Below are 14,213 nucleotides of genomic sequence, written 5' to 3'. Positions count from 1 at the left end.
AATTTAAAAAAAAAGTTTACTCTTAATGTTTAGAATGGGATTATTCTAAATTATTAATATTTTACTCTTCAGCAGAGTACTTGACATATATGGGTAAGCTAAAGAAATGTCATTTGACGTGTTCTATTTAGGTAAAGAACTGATGTCAGTCAATTAACCTCTCCTAAAGTGCTTTCTCCAATCTGACACAAATAATTTTACTTTAGGACAGAAAACTGCGCATCTGCATCTGAACTTAATTAATCTTTTTTTTAAATGGAATTTGACATTGCCTGCCAGTAGTACAACTAGACTGTGTCAAACAACTGCCAGTTTCAGACTAGTCTTTGAAGTTTTTTCTACTTTACTCCTTTTTCATATTGTGCTCTAATTACAAAACGAGTCATCCACATATCAACTTTTTTTTTTTAATCTAAGAGGCATTCATTGTAATTTGTGATGTGGTCTGATAAATGATATCAAATAGAATTTACATGTTTTGAATCTGAGTCTAGTCCTGCTTTGTTTAACCATTTGATTCACTTGATTTTCTTTCTTTTTTAAATTTTTTATAATATAATAATGACACTGACCTAAAGTGAGTCCCCTTCCTCATTTCTGCTCACCCACTTTAAAATGAGTGTGCAGAGTGATAAATAATAACAGGTTCCTTATGTTAAATAAATGTCTAACTTAAAATCCCATTATGGTTCTCTGACTGCTTCGTTCTATCACAGTGATTTGTCAGATGGCCAGTTTTATGGTCCATTTTTTATGGCAGTGGAGGTAACATATTAACATTATGACAATTTATTGAGGACTATAAAGTGATTGGCCCTATTAAGAGCCTTTTTGTCTTGCATAGTGCATATTGGCATAGAGACTAATTACTTGTCTTATGCCAATACATTTCTCCTCAGGATTCAGGACATATTTGATCATAAATCTGGTGATTTTTGGAATCAATATTGACCCTGTTGTCTTGGTGTAAGGAGCAGACAGAGTGAGGCGTTTCTCAAGCCATTCATTTAACTTGGTCAGCTTTTTAGCTCACGCCATTTCACCAAGCTTGTGTTGCACATCAACTACTGTATTTTTCCACTGAGCTACCTAATAATAAAACTACCCACCTAATACTGTGAAGGGCCTTGCCCCCATAGCTCTAAGCTCTGGTGCATGGACACAGGGGATCTAGGGGTGTATGACAGTGAAACTATGGGTTACGAGGTGGGACTTTTTGGGATTAGGCTTATTCTAGAAATTGCCACAGATGTTTGATCAGATATGTGCGTATGGAGGCTGTGTCAAAACTCTGAGCTCTCTGTAGTCTTCTTTCTGTATTTCCCAAGCAGTTTCTGTGGTGCATGGGAGTGTCTTGTCTGTATGGGGCCTCCTGCTGGCGCAGGGGGAGTGGGATTGTCATCATATTACACTGGTTATCAGTGTTATTTCTGTCATCTGTCAGTTGTTTTAATGTTGTGGCTTATTGGTGTATAGAAAGACCAAACTGTTAAGCAATTACTGATGAAAAAGGGCAAAAATGCAGTCAAGAGCTTGGCAAAACCCGGGGAACTTCAGGGAAATAATTTCCACACTCTGGCAGTTGTAGCTATACCTAAACAACTAGATTGTTTTATTAAATGAAAGCTAGATTATATTAGTTTAAGTCTTGAAAATACTTAATCATCTGTGAAATTAAGTCCAGTAATCATAGCCAGACTAAAACCCAAATCTTATTAATGTGATTCTGGTCATTGGCTTTAATTAGTTACTAGAACATCCACACAGTTAAGTGTTTCAAAATGAGTTTCATAAGCATAGGCGACTTTCTTCTTCAGCAAAAAGCTTATGTCCATTAAATTGTTGAATAAAGTTTTGTTTAGCTAACCCGTTCTTCTTTAATTTTCTTTCCTGTGCTTGAAAGGGATTGAACGGCGTTTAACTCGCAGACTAAAAGAAGAAACCTGAAGTATCTGGAATATCTATACTTAATATGCACATAAAATTATAGCTTTCATTAAAAGCATCTCTTTGAACTATTTACATACTGTCAGGAATCAAAGTCATCAAAGTCAAATTTACTGAGGCTCAATTTTTTTTATTTTTTAGAAATTAACGGCAGTTATGGAAAGCAAGTTCAAATGATCTCCTGGTATATATCAATAATCCCGCGGTGGTACCCGGCTGAGTTCATTTCACGCATCTTGGAGATAAATTGATTAACATCTTGTTATATTCTTTAATGGTTCACATTATTGTAACTCCGTCTCACACATAGCTAACATTAGTGCTCCACGCTGATCGTTGACCGACGATTGTAGTTTATGTGCCAGTTTATGCCGTCTACTTTTTTTAACGGAATTTATAATCCTGGAGATTGGAAGGGTGCCAGTAAACAAGATAACACAAAAGCAAATTACACACACAAAAAAGAAAAATTACCATTATCATCACTGGCTCCTTCCATGGTTGCTAGGCAACCAAATTCTGTGTTCCAGGGTGTCCAGCTGGTCCGGTTATTCCCTTATCACAGGTACAGTGAAAGGCCCCAGTGCATTGTGGGATTCAGTGCACCAGAGACTGAATCAAGCAGTGGTTTCTGCAGTTGTTCGATCATCAGTCACAGTAAATGACTCAGATGTTCTCTTGTAGCAGCGCAGTGTAGTTGTGTGGGTGTTATTATGCACGCACAGCAATCCAATCATGCATGAATTAAATTAAGGTATTTGGAAGTGTGTTTTGTTTTTTTGTTTTTTAGCCAGGCAAGAGGTCTAATTGGTAATAAATAACCCCCATGCTCAGATTTCCAGGTCAGCCTCCCACTGGATGTTTGCTGAAACAAAAATTGCAATAACTAAGGGTTTAAACATTGTTTGTGTATATTGTTTTACTCTTTGAAATTTACCTTTTAATTAAAAAAGGAATTTAGTTTCAATCATAGTTTGGGAACATGTTTTGTATTGGCTGGATAATTAGATTTTTTGTGATTATCCTTCCCTTTTTTTGTAAACACTATATCTGTTAAATTACTTGGCACAAATATTCCCTTGGAATGAAGATGAATTGGCGGTTAAAGGTCAGAGATTAAGGTCACTGTGACCTCATGTCTGGCTGTTGTTGTGAATACAATTAATTCAGGAAATCGTTCACTTGGATTCGAGGGTGATTGGTATAGAATTCGTTGGTTAAAGGTAAAAGTCACTGATTATAAAATGTCTTTGGCCATAACTCAAAAATACGCCTCATATTTGTGATATGATCAATATATCTTTTATAATTAAATGATAAAGTGATTTGTTTTATTTACTGGAGGCTCTAGACAAACATGGTTGTAAACTGCAGCTTTACTGTTTTTGGAGAGTTACAAAGCTGCAAGGTGTCAGTTTTAGTTTACTACTGTGTTTTTCCTTGAAATGATAGGGATTATTGCAATAGACTGGGGACTTGCTGGTGTAACCTGCCTTTTTGCCTAAATGACAACTAGGATAGGCTCCAGGTCCCCCTCTCTCACAACACTGAATTGGATAAGTGGAAAAAGATTGATCGATGGATGCATGATGGGTATTATCTTAAGCCGCTGCTGTGGTCTTCTGTAGATCAGAATGCCTTCTGTCTCCTTTAGTAACTGTTGAAATTTCGATTACTTGATACAGGCAACATTCCTTTTAGCTATTTTGCATAACTTCTAATGCCTTGTTGAGTTTTCTAGTCTTGTTCTTGACTTGTGCCCTCCACTGACATCATTACTCAAGCTACTGTTCTCTAGTAATTAGAAACCACTTGTTTTCTCCATCATTTCCTGCCTAAGGAGGTTCATGAATTGAATTTTATGTGCAAAGATGTGCAGTTTATTCTTTATATTCCCATTTTGCACAGCTTATGGGGATTTAGAATATACATTTGCCACAAGGTGAAATGTGTTATTTGAATGCTAATTGACTAAAAATCTTTAATGTAGATTGTTGTAGTCATACTTGTTTTGAACTGATATCTCAAAACATATTGCACACAGCTCAATAGCAGCTGGCCAGCAGTGTCTTTTGTTTAGTTTTTTGTTATTGTTCCAATTTTGAAGTTTTCTCCTGAACATAAGAGAATACATCATGCCTCATTTTAAAGGCTGGCATTGACATTTCTAGGAGTAGGTCTGCTTGACATAAACATTACTTCAAGAACATTGCTGACATTTTTCATGGCTTATATAAATGCATCAGAAAATGTCACTGACAGTCTATAATATACTTTACTGATTGACAGTCAATAGGGTCTGATGAACTGGTTGAATGTAAAAGCAGAGGGAGACACTGTGAAAGTGTGATAGAAGACAGATTTGCTGAACATATGCAGAAACCGAATGTCTGACTGTAAGTTTAAAGTTTCCTCGCAACTGCCCGTCATCTGAATCTGAAGCACATTGCAAGAAGGCTTATGTGTTAGTTGAAATGTAAACATTGCCATTTGAGCTGTGAGTGCAGAAATCCATTCCAAATGATACAAGGTGCTTTGGTGAGCAATGTGTGGCATCTGAAAAATGTATTTTTAGTTCTGTAATGTTGTCAAGGTTTACATTGGCTGGCTATCTGCCATTTCCTGGATAGCATAAAATCTGTCACAGGCAAGGCAAGCTTCCACGGAGGAGAAACAGATTGCTCGTGATGTCAGTGCACTAGGTCAGGGGATATAGCCGGAGCTTTGCCCTGAAAGTGGAAACCATGCGTGGCCAAGTGCACAATAGGAGGAAGATTGAGAGGCTATAAATAAACACAGTAATGAGAGTGTGGTGTCACTGTCATCATCATGCCCTGTTGCCGGTTGCCTGTAGCCACACCTTCTTTCCCTTGACCTTTTGACTGTCACGTTTCAGTTCTTGCATCCCTAAATAAAATAAAGAGATGTAACGAAATAAAAAAATTTAATGCCAAATTTGTTTTTAGTTGTTTTGATAAGCCATTTGATTGGGGAAGTTAGTTAGGTATACAGTAGCCTGTATGCTAACTAGTTAACAAACACATGCTACACCGAAATCTCTGATCTGTCTTTTTCTTAAAATAACATTAGACATTCAATTTTAGAATCTTCTCCCTCAAGGTCTCGCAGTGCATGAGAGCACTGTGGGTCACAGAGGGGTGCAGCTGCTCCCTGGTGCAGAAGGAGCATATACTGCAGAATTTTCTCCAGCTGCCACAAATCCCATGTTTAGAAAGTCTTGGTGACTCCTTTGAGTGTAATATTTAGAACTCTGGCTGAAATGACACTGATAATTCCAGTTTACTGTGTAACTATAGTGATTTATCTATAGTTTTGCTACATATATTAGCAAGTTCTGCCACAAAAAACTCCCCAAAACATAATAACACATTAAATCGAGTCATTATCTTTAAAATGGAAGTCAAGTTGAGGTTTAAGAAAGGATAACCATGCAATCAAAATTCACCTTTGGAACCAGTCTTAAGCTAGAGTCACACTGGAAGACCATAAAAAGTGAATGATATTCAGTGACTGCAGGGTGAATAACCACTGGCTAAGCAAAGTGGGTGTTACCCACCCAGATGAATTTCCCTCAACTTCCAGGTGACAACGCAGGATACTGTTGATTGATGTACGACCCGATAATAAAAACATTTAAGTGTTACCTAGGCAACAGGAGCCTGGAATGTCTGCAAGCGATCAGCCATCAGTACGAGCATTGCTTCCAGTTTGGACGCAGCTTTAAGACAATATTCACAAGGTGTGTTCAGTTGGCAAAAATACTGACTCCAAATGTAAGTTTTCGCTATGTGGGGAACAACTAAACAACAGTATATCACTACACAGCGGAATTACTGTCTCTGCTGTAGATGTCTGTAGATGCTGTTGTTGTAACTCGTATATAAGAATTTGTATTTGCATAACAATTTCTATAAAAATGGCACAATATAAGGAATTTCCATTTATTTACAAGTTATTTCAGTAGTATAGGATATACGATAGTATCTGTTGTTTGTTTTTATTTATTTAATGATTTTTATTTCAGTAGTATAAAATTTCCACGATAGCAGCAACAGGTATCTGATGTGTTAAGTACAGAAGGGAGTGTTGTCTGCACTCTTATGGTATTCTAAATGGAGAAATTGGACCGTGCTGTGTGTGTACACTGAGGAGTGGTAATGCAGCTGTACTTGTGCACTCATCACTTAGGCTATTAAAAAGAGGCAATTACCAGTGCTCTTTGTTTATTCCACTCAGTGCCTTTGTAATCAAGGGTGTGATGAACATTGTAGCGTCTCGGACCTATTATTGTGTAACCTTTTTTTTAATACTGTGCACATATTTTCACTTGCTGCAACTATTGTAACCACTAAAACGATATAACGTAAAATCATTTCTGTTATATTTAGTTTATCTTGCAGTACTTTTTGTTCAATCAACTTAAAAATGTGATCCATCTATTTTATTTTTGTTATTCTTTTTAAATGTTTATCATATTTCATTAGCTTGGCATAGTATTTCAAGTGTCGTTTAGTGAATGAAGAGCGAGGGGTGTGCACCACATCACCGTTTATGGTTTATTCTAGGAATTTGATAGCACTGCACACTGATCAGTGTGAGATTAACGAGATTTGACAAAGCTCACAGCCTAAAAAAGCACAAACTCATGAAAAAACGCTTGCCACGTCCCCAGAGGGCACTTTGATTCCCTCTATCCTCCTGCCAGCTCACTTCATGCCTCGCTCCGCTCTCATTGATGTGAAAATCGTTCTACAGATACGGGAATATCAATGTCTGTCCATGTGTGCCTGCTTGCTAGTGTTACGCACCTGCTCATTGTGTGTGTGTTTGTGTCTGTGTGTGTGTGTGTATTATTTTATTTTAGTGCTTTATCCTTTCACATCCGTTGAACCTTCTGTCTGAACTACATCTGAGCAGTGGTGTAGCCGGGACACATCACATAGATGAAAAGAAGAGAGGCTTTTTTTTTTTATGTACACAGCACATTTAAATTGTATGAGCTTGTTATTGTGCTTTGACTTAGCTTTGGGAGGGTAATTGAAAATGGAGCTGAATACATGGTTTGTTTGCATGTGTGAGACCAATGAAACAATATGAGGAAAGCCAGCCTCTTGGGTGTGAATTCTGTGTTTGTTTGTTTTTCGTTTTTTGTTTTTCAGGGTCTTACAATTGTATATACTTTTCTAATTAAGGGATTGATGTTGTTTTCATATGCATCTTAAAATTCTTAGAAATTTACACCCCAGATATTTGTTGTAATCCTCCTCCCCCAGGTTTCCCTTGTCATAAGACTAAAACATTTTTTTTTAATAACATGACAAGCACAATCTTGCTTAATGAAGATGTCTAAGAAAATCATGCTTCTCACCAAGACAGATCAAGCCCCCAGAGAAAGATGTGGGTGAGTGTGTGGGACTGCTGCATCAGTCTCATCTTGCATGGCCTCGTTTCCACTCTGGAGCATCAGAGATTTACCATAAACCAGAGTAGAACCAGCAAAAGAGTCTAAAATCACTTTATGGTCCTGAGTGGCCCTAGCTCATGAGAGACCAAAGCCTGTGTATCCATGACAACGCTAAGATGGGATCCACTCTCAGCCATTGACTCCTCTCAGTCAGGGCTGAGTGCTGAGGGAGGAAATAGAGATAAGGAAAGATTCAATTCAATTTGCTCTGAACGGCTGCTTGCCTCTCATGTAAATAGAATGAGCAGGTTACACTCTGAACTACACAGGAGTAAAGCACTGAAAAGTAGAAATGAGGGCGAGAATTATGTTGTCACGGCTGAGTCGTCTTTGGTTCCCAGAGGTGTGGGAACACTTTTATTTTTTTCCATTTTTCATTTTAATTTTATTATTTCAACCACTTGAAGAATCTCCTGGAAGAAAGAAACAGCACATCCGTCCCATTGAAGTCTCATCTATTTGATAAAGGAAAATTGGTTCTCAAAAAAAGGCTTTTTGTCAGTCCCAGCTTTGTTTGAGTCCTTTATTTGAAATCTCTAGGACTGTAGTGTTTAATGCTACAGCCTACTGTAAATATGGATACTGCAAAAAGACCTAGAGAAGACCTGCATGGGCAGCAAGGCTTAATGGATCCCACACATGCCGTACAAGTCTCCCTGAACACCTGTGTAACTGCAGGCTCAGTTTATAGCAAGGAGGAGGAAGCAGGTTTGTTGTTAGGTTCCTATCCTAGTCATGATGACCCAACTCTTTTGAAATCAGTAGCCATTTCCATCACTGTCTTGTTAGTCAGACAGAAAGAATCCCAGATGTATACTCCTCTTCTGCTGCTGTACACTTTCTAAATAAAGGTGGTGCACTTTCTGTCACAGTCAGCAATATACTGCCTGCTACATGTACACGATTTTTATATTGCTGTCATGTTAAGTACGACAATGATCGAGATGGTTTATTCCATATTATCAGAATAAACTGATCTGAAATTTAACCCTTGGAAAAAAGTTTTTGGAACTAACCATTGTTTTCCACGTAATGGTGAAAAGGTTCCTTTTGACCTCTATTTTTAGTTTGGCCAGCATACCCACAGCATGAATACAATCTCCTCCATACACCCCTACTCTCGCTGCTTTTGATCTTAGGATCAAGCTGCATCCCCTGGGCTTGGTGTGTCAGACGATTCCTATTTTCTGTTAGCCAAGCTGACTTTGGGTACACAGACAGCTTTCACTGGGCTCAGTGGAGTTGCTAGAAGAATAAATGCAACTTTTCCACAAATATTTACTGTCTCTTCCCTGTGAAAGACATGATAGTAGAATAATTTCAAAACCTCTGAGGCCATATTAGGACAAATGTTTTCTTCAGCATTAACGCCACTGATGTTTGAAGCTCAATTATGAATTATATTAGTAACAAACTTAAATTGTCTCATTTGTTTTTACATTTATTTACAGTACTTGCATTTTTAAAGCCTTAAGAAATTGTATAGTAACCCAAAAATCAAGAAGAAATCTTCAGATTTGCCTGCAGAGTGCGAAAATATCTACTGGATTTTTATCATTTCACCTTTTGAATTTCATAGCTTGGTAGGCAAAGGTTATTTTCTGGTGGTGTAATTCCATCTGTGCATGGTTTCTTTATCCGAACTTTAATCTCAAGGATCATGGGACACCTTGCAAGTGAAGTCAGAGCTCATCACTCTGTGTCTCTGTGTAGGTGGAAGAGGTGGTGGATGTCGGGGCTTTTGCTGCAGAGGATATCCACATACCCAGCATCTATGTCCACAGGGTTGTCCAGGGCGCCAGTTGTGAAAAAAGGATTGAGGTACAAAATGATACATTAAAGAGTTCAGAGAAGTAGACACATTACATTTGGAAGGCATGCAAAGCATTCTGGATTATGAAATTGTAATGGAAAAAGAAAAAAAGATCAATCCTGCAGTGATAGAACTGTAGAGATGAACCTTTCCCAAGCCTTTTCGCATTTCTTTCACTGTTCAGAAATAGCCTTTGTTGTTTTATTCATGTGTCGTGTTACTCAACCAGAATGAACTTTTCAAGATTATATTATATTTCCATATGTTTCCAGAAACGCACAGTAAGGAAAAGCCAAGAAGAGAAGCCCAAGCCAAAGAAGGAATCTGACATTGTTCGAGAGAGGATCATTCGCAGGGCTGCTCTGGAATTTGAGGATGGCATGTATGGTATCCTTTGATGGAAATGCAAGCAGTGAGAGGATAAAAAAATCATATACATTTGTGAAGCAGTGGCCTACTTTTAACGCCCACCAGGAAAACCAAACCAAAAAGTATCCAGCTGCCACAGAAGAATGCTTTACCTTGGCTTCCTTTATCATCAAGTTGCATAATAAATGATGCACATAATGTGCTATGCTTTTTTTTTTTTTTTTCTCCCTGTGGTCTTTAGTTACATTTTATCGTGACAGCTTCTGCCCTTCCTTGTGAAATCATCTTTAGTTTTTGATCGACTGATCTGTGATTAACCATTCAGTGTTTTTTGGACTTAACATGACTGTTTAGTGACTGTTTAAACAATGCATGCATTTGTTAATCTTAACACCTTTTTCCCCTGTCAGAAATACAAATATCGAAGCTACTGTCTTTAACAAAGAATAATACAAGCTAACCTTGGTATTGGTATCCCCATGCTGGCCAGCAACTTTATAAAACCAGACATCACTGTACACCTCCAGAGTGAAAATGGGATTCTGGGGCTGGTAAGACACCTACGTTTTAGTTTTTTTTGCCTTCCCTCAGGTTTCAGCGCTTTGAATCTTGACTAAACAAGCTAACGAGCTACATATTTCTTCATTCTTTGCAGAGACGTTTTTTTTGAAGTGGCAGTAAGCATGTTTCAAACTGAATAGCCATTTATTTAACCAGCATCATTCCTAGTTGGGGCCCTCATTTGAAATGTGTTTCGATTGTTACGTAAGAGATTGTAGCAATTTGACGCTTTTTTTCGTCCATTTTTCTTTCTCATTATTTGCCGGCTGAGCCTTTTAACAAAGGCTGCCGCTGCCGCTGCTATATAGTGGCTCTCCAATCAGTTGTGTTGACAGAATGTAGGCGCCTATGGTAATTTCTTATTTGTCAATGTTATATTTATGACTGCCAGTTTCAAAAAGGTACCGATCTCTCCACCTCCTCAGTCTCAAAAGATTGCTCTCTTTGTTGAAAGCAGAGAAAATCGATGCCTCATCTAATCGGAGAAATGTGATTGTGCCTCTTTCTTCAAAGACCATGGCCAGTCAGGCTGAGTGACATGTGTCCTGCCTGCATGTGTGCATTTTTTTCTTTTTACCTTTTATTTCTTTTTTTATAGGGTCCCTACCCCACTGAGGATGCAGTAGACGCAGACCTGATTAATGCTGGTAAGGGTTATCCTAATGAACATCTAATTTCCCACGTCCTCTGATAAAATTAGGTAATTTATTTAAGAGAGTTAAGTATGAAAACTGGTCTGGTAAAATATTAGGGAAAATAAGAGCATTTTATTTTACCATTTTTTCCCTGCCTGCTTCATGCTTGGCACAAACTTACTCAGATAATACTTGTTTGTTGACATTTGACAAGTGTCCAGTTATCCAGCATCGTTTTTCCCTCTCGAATTCAGCCTTCCATTAATTTTTTTTAATGCCATTGTTGTATGTTTTTCTTTGTTATTTACTGTCTTCATGTTCATCTCTAAAGTGCGTTGCTTTTTGATGTGTTGAGTGTTAAATTCACTGCTATGATAAATGAATTGCAATGCTTTGTGTTGCTTTTCTGCAGGGAAGGAGACTGTCACTGTGCTCCCTGGGGCAGCGTATTTTTCTAGTGATGACTCATTTGCTATGATCCGAGGGTAAGTCCATAACACACAAGCTTTTCAAAACTTATTTGTTGAATTCAAGTAAGATATGCCTAACAGTGGTGGACTTAAACGTAAGTCCCTTAAAAATTATTGAGTCACTTATAGCTTGGAGGTATACATAAAGTGAGACCTTTAAAAACATCATTTCTAATCTATTATTTACTGAATTTTAGAGTCGTCATAATTTCATATTTGCTTATCACCTGCACCAAACACCTGTAACTAGAGGCCAAAACCATGACTCACAATGCTGGACAACACTGTCATCAGTACAACTACACAGCAGCCTTCCAAATATTCCCAAGGTCTTCGGTTCTTATTGATTTGCCAGCTCACTGTGATTGCCCACCCAGACTCCCTGCAGTATCAATTCTTTTTGTCCTCCCAGCAAGAATTCAATATTGCTCATAAATAATACTGTCCTGTCACACTGGCAGGTACCGAATGGAACAACGCTAAATTTGTCCATGTGTGAGTGTGTCTGCTATTGTGCAGATATGCTGGGAAAGAATTACTCAACATATGGTGTGCTGTGAGCCACATTACCTCAGACACCACACTTATTATGTTACACTTGGGCATTTAGACTTTATCACTTCTTAGTCTGTATGTGTTTGTGTGTGGCCAACACCCACCATGAGCTGCTACATTCTTTTGCAGAAACAAAAAGGATTAAAGTGCTTTATGATTATACAGTAGGCAGCAGCACTAATCCGTGCAGCTGTAGACATCCTAGTGATACCCCTAACTGCCTGTTGCAGGACTTTACTTTGGACTTTAAACTCCTTATTCTGAAGCAGAGATTGCTTCTAGTGAAGAAAGTATCACACATAAAGAGACAAGTAAAACTTAATTTGCTAATATAGTGGATTATAGTGGTACCTCTAGCACAGGGGTCGGCAACCTTTCTGATGATGAGTGCCATCTAAAATTTCCTCAGAAGTCAGTGTGCCATATAATTGCATTAGCAATAAATTTAATAACGCTCTATACTAACAGTTACACACTATATAGACCAACTTTATAGAATTATATTTGTTCGCAGATGTTGGCAGCTATCAGCAAATAGTTATCAGCTATTTTGAAACAAAAAAAAGACACTTTTTATCCATAACAAGAACTCCATAACAGCAAATGAACTGTACAACAGAAAATGCAAATGCTATTTATGGTCTCCTCACAACAATGATAAGAAAAATAAACTGGGCCAATATGGCATGTTTGTTAATACAGAGATACACATGTTAATGTGATCTCTGGTCTCCCACTCAGAGACACAGGTCTCCGAGTGTCCAGCGTTCAGACGGCTACCTGAGGACACTCTTCGTGTGAGAGAAAATCTGCTCACACAGACATGTAGAGCCAAACACTGTCAATAAGGCCTCTGCAATGTCCTGAAGAAAGTTAAACTTGTCAGGTAGTGATGTCCAGCAGGTGAAAATGCAAGCTCAGTGAACACGCACAGCTATGGATTCCAGCTGCATTCGTCGTTCTGCAAACTTTGATCCCCACAGAGTGTGAGTCTACGGATGTATCATTGTATTTCCGTGGTGCTGATGCTGCGCTGGGCAAACAGCTCCTGAAGAATTTAAAGTGTCGGAATGTAAAAATTTCAACGTTGCTTGAAAAAACTACCAGCTAACAGTGTCCCTCTCACCGGTAAGCTAAGTTATTTTTAGCCAATTACAAGTTGAATCTGATAGTTGGGGTTGTTAGCTAAGATACCGTCATTAAGAAGCAGCACAACTAATGTGTGTATGAAAGTTAATTTGCGATGTGCACCGCTGGCCCAGCCATTAATTTTTTTAATGCACCTTCTCAGATTAATTCACTGCGTGTCGTGCCCAGGGCTGGACTGGGACAAAAAATCAGCCCGGGCATTTTGACTAGAGACCGGCCCACCAGGTATTAAAGCCATAAAGCCTTTGAATGAAACCAAACACTGTTGTGACAGTTATGTACACTGTCTTGTTGGTATATGTATGATTTCTATACATTTTACGTCAGATAAAAACTTTGGTTCTAAGATTCAGATAATAATTTTTTAAAAGCTAGACATTTTAAATGAGAATAAGAAAGTATTTCTTTGTGCCCCCCTTTCCTTGCTAATGCCCTACCTGGCCCCCTGGCAAAACTTTGCTAGATCCGCCCCTGCACAGTTACCAGCTGTCAGCTGCTTGGAAAAGGATCCTGGTGTTATTTGTCTCTCAGAAACAGTTCATAACTTCCCTTCAACTCATTCATGTCACCTAAAGGTAAACCTGTTTCTCCATCACCTGTTCAGCTCTGATGATTCAGTAAGGACATCTCCTGGTTTCATCTTCATGTTTCCCTCTCACCACATATCCAAGCCGATATCATGACCAGCAGCTTTTACAGCTGTGGCTCTAGCAAACATCAGCTGATACTAGAAATTAATATTAAATAAATTCTAACAACAGCTGATCAAGCTTAAACGTGCTGCTGTTGTTTAACACAAATAACTAAAGCTTTGTGTCTTTTTTTTCATTCTAGCTGAAGTACGGGACAAATGCGAAGTACGAAACCCGTAATATTTTCTCTGAATACGAGATGATTCCGCTTTTTACGGGACAGTTGGCAACTCTACTAACTAACCTTATGAATGAAATAAAGTTCACTATCAGTAACATCATAGCACCCACCCAGCCATTGGCTATATAGAAACTCGGTCATGCTAGTTAGTACGAGTTAATGTAACTAACTGTAAAAAGTCAGTATAACGAAAATAAACTCCACCTAAACTTGGCTTATATCTGACTCAGATAGACTGCAGGTCATAACTTCTTACCTGAAGTTCAGTTCACCTGACACTCGGACCGGCAGCCGCCTCGGATCTCTCCTCCTCCTGTCTCCCCTTTCCCTCATCCACCTGCTGGCTTCTGTAAAAG

At 38.4% G+C, this 14,213-nt stretch overlaps 1 protein-coding gene across 1 annotated transcript in view; it reads left to right on the top strand.

Annotated features, from left to right (window-relative positions):
* Positions 1 to 14,213, top strand: part of oxct1a (3-oxoacid CoA transferase 1a) — a 51,768-nt gene that overhangs the window by 12,204 nt on the left and 25,351 nt on the right. The window contains exons 8-12 of the mRNA XM_085367380.1: positions 9,146 to 9,253; positions 9,518 to 9,632; positions 10,071 to 10,165; positions 10,774 to 10,822; positions 11,223 to 11,295. Of these exons, the coding sequence (XP_085223506.1) occupies positions 9,146 to 9,253; positions 9,518 to 9,632; positions 10,071 to 10,165; positions 10,774 to 10,822; positions 11,223 to 11,295 (440 nt within the window). The remainder of the gene's footprint in view (positions 1 to 9,145; positions 9,254 to 9,517; positions 9,633 to 10,070; positions 10,166 to 10,773; positions 10,823 to 11,222; positions 11,296 to 14,213) is intronic.

The sequence above is a fragment of the Diplotaxodon limnothrissa genome, linkage group LG12, assembly GCF_057381915.1.
Source record: "Diplotaxodon limnothrissa isolate DT_005_m linkage group LG12, D_limnothrissa_male_GT1.1, whole genome shotgun sequence".
NCBI classification, from domain to species: domain Eukaryota; kingdom Metazoa; phylum Chordata; class Actinopteri; order Cichliformes; family Cichlidae; genus Diplotaxodon; species Diplotaxodon limnothrissa.
Note: the sequence above shows the minus strand (reverse complement) of the source record. Positions and strands in the feature narration are given on the sequence as shown.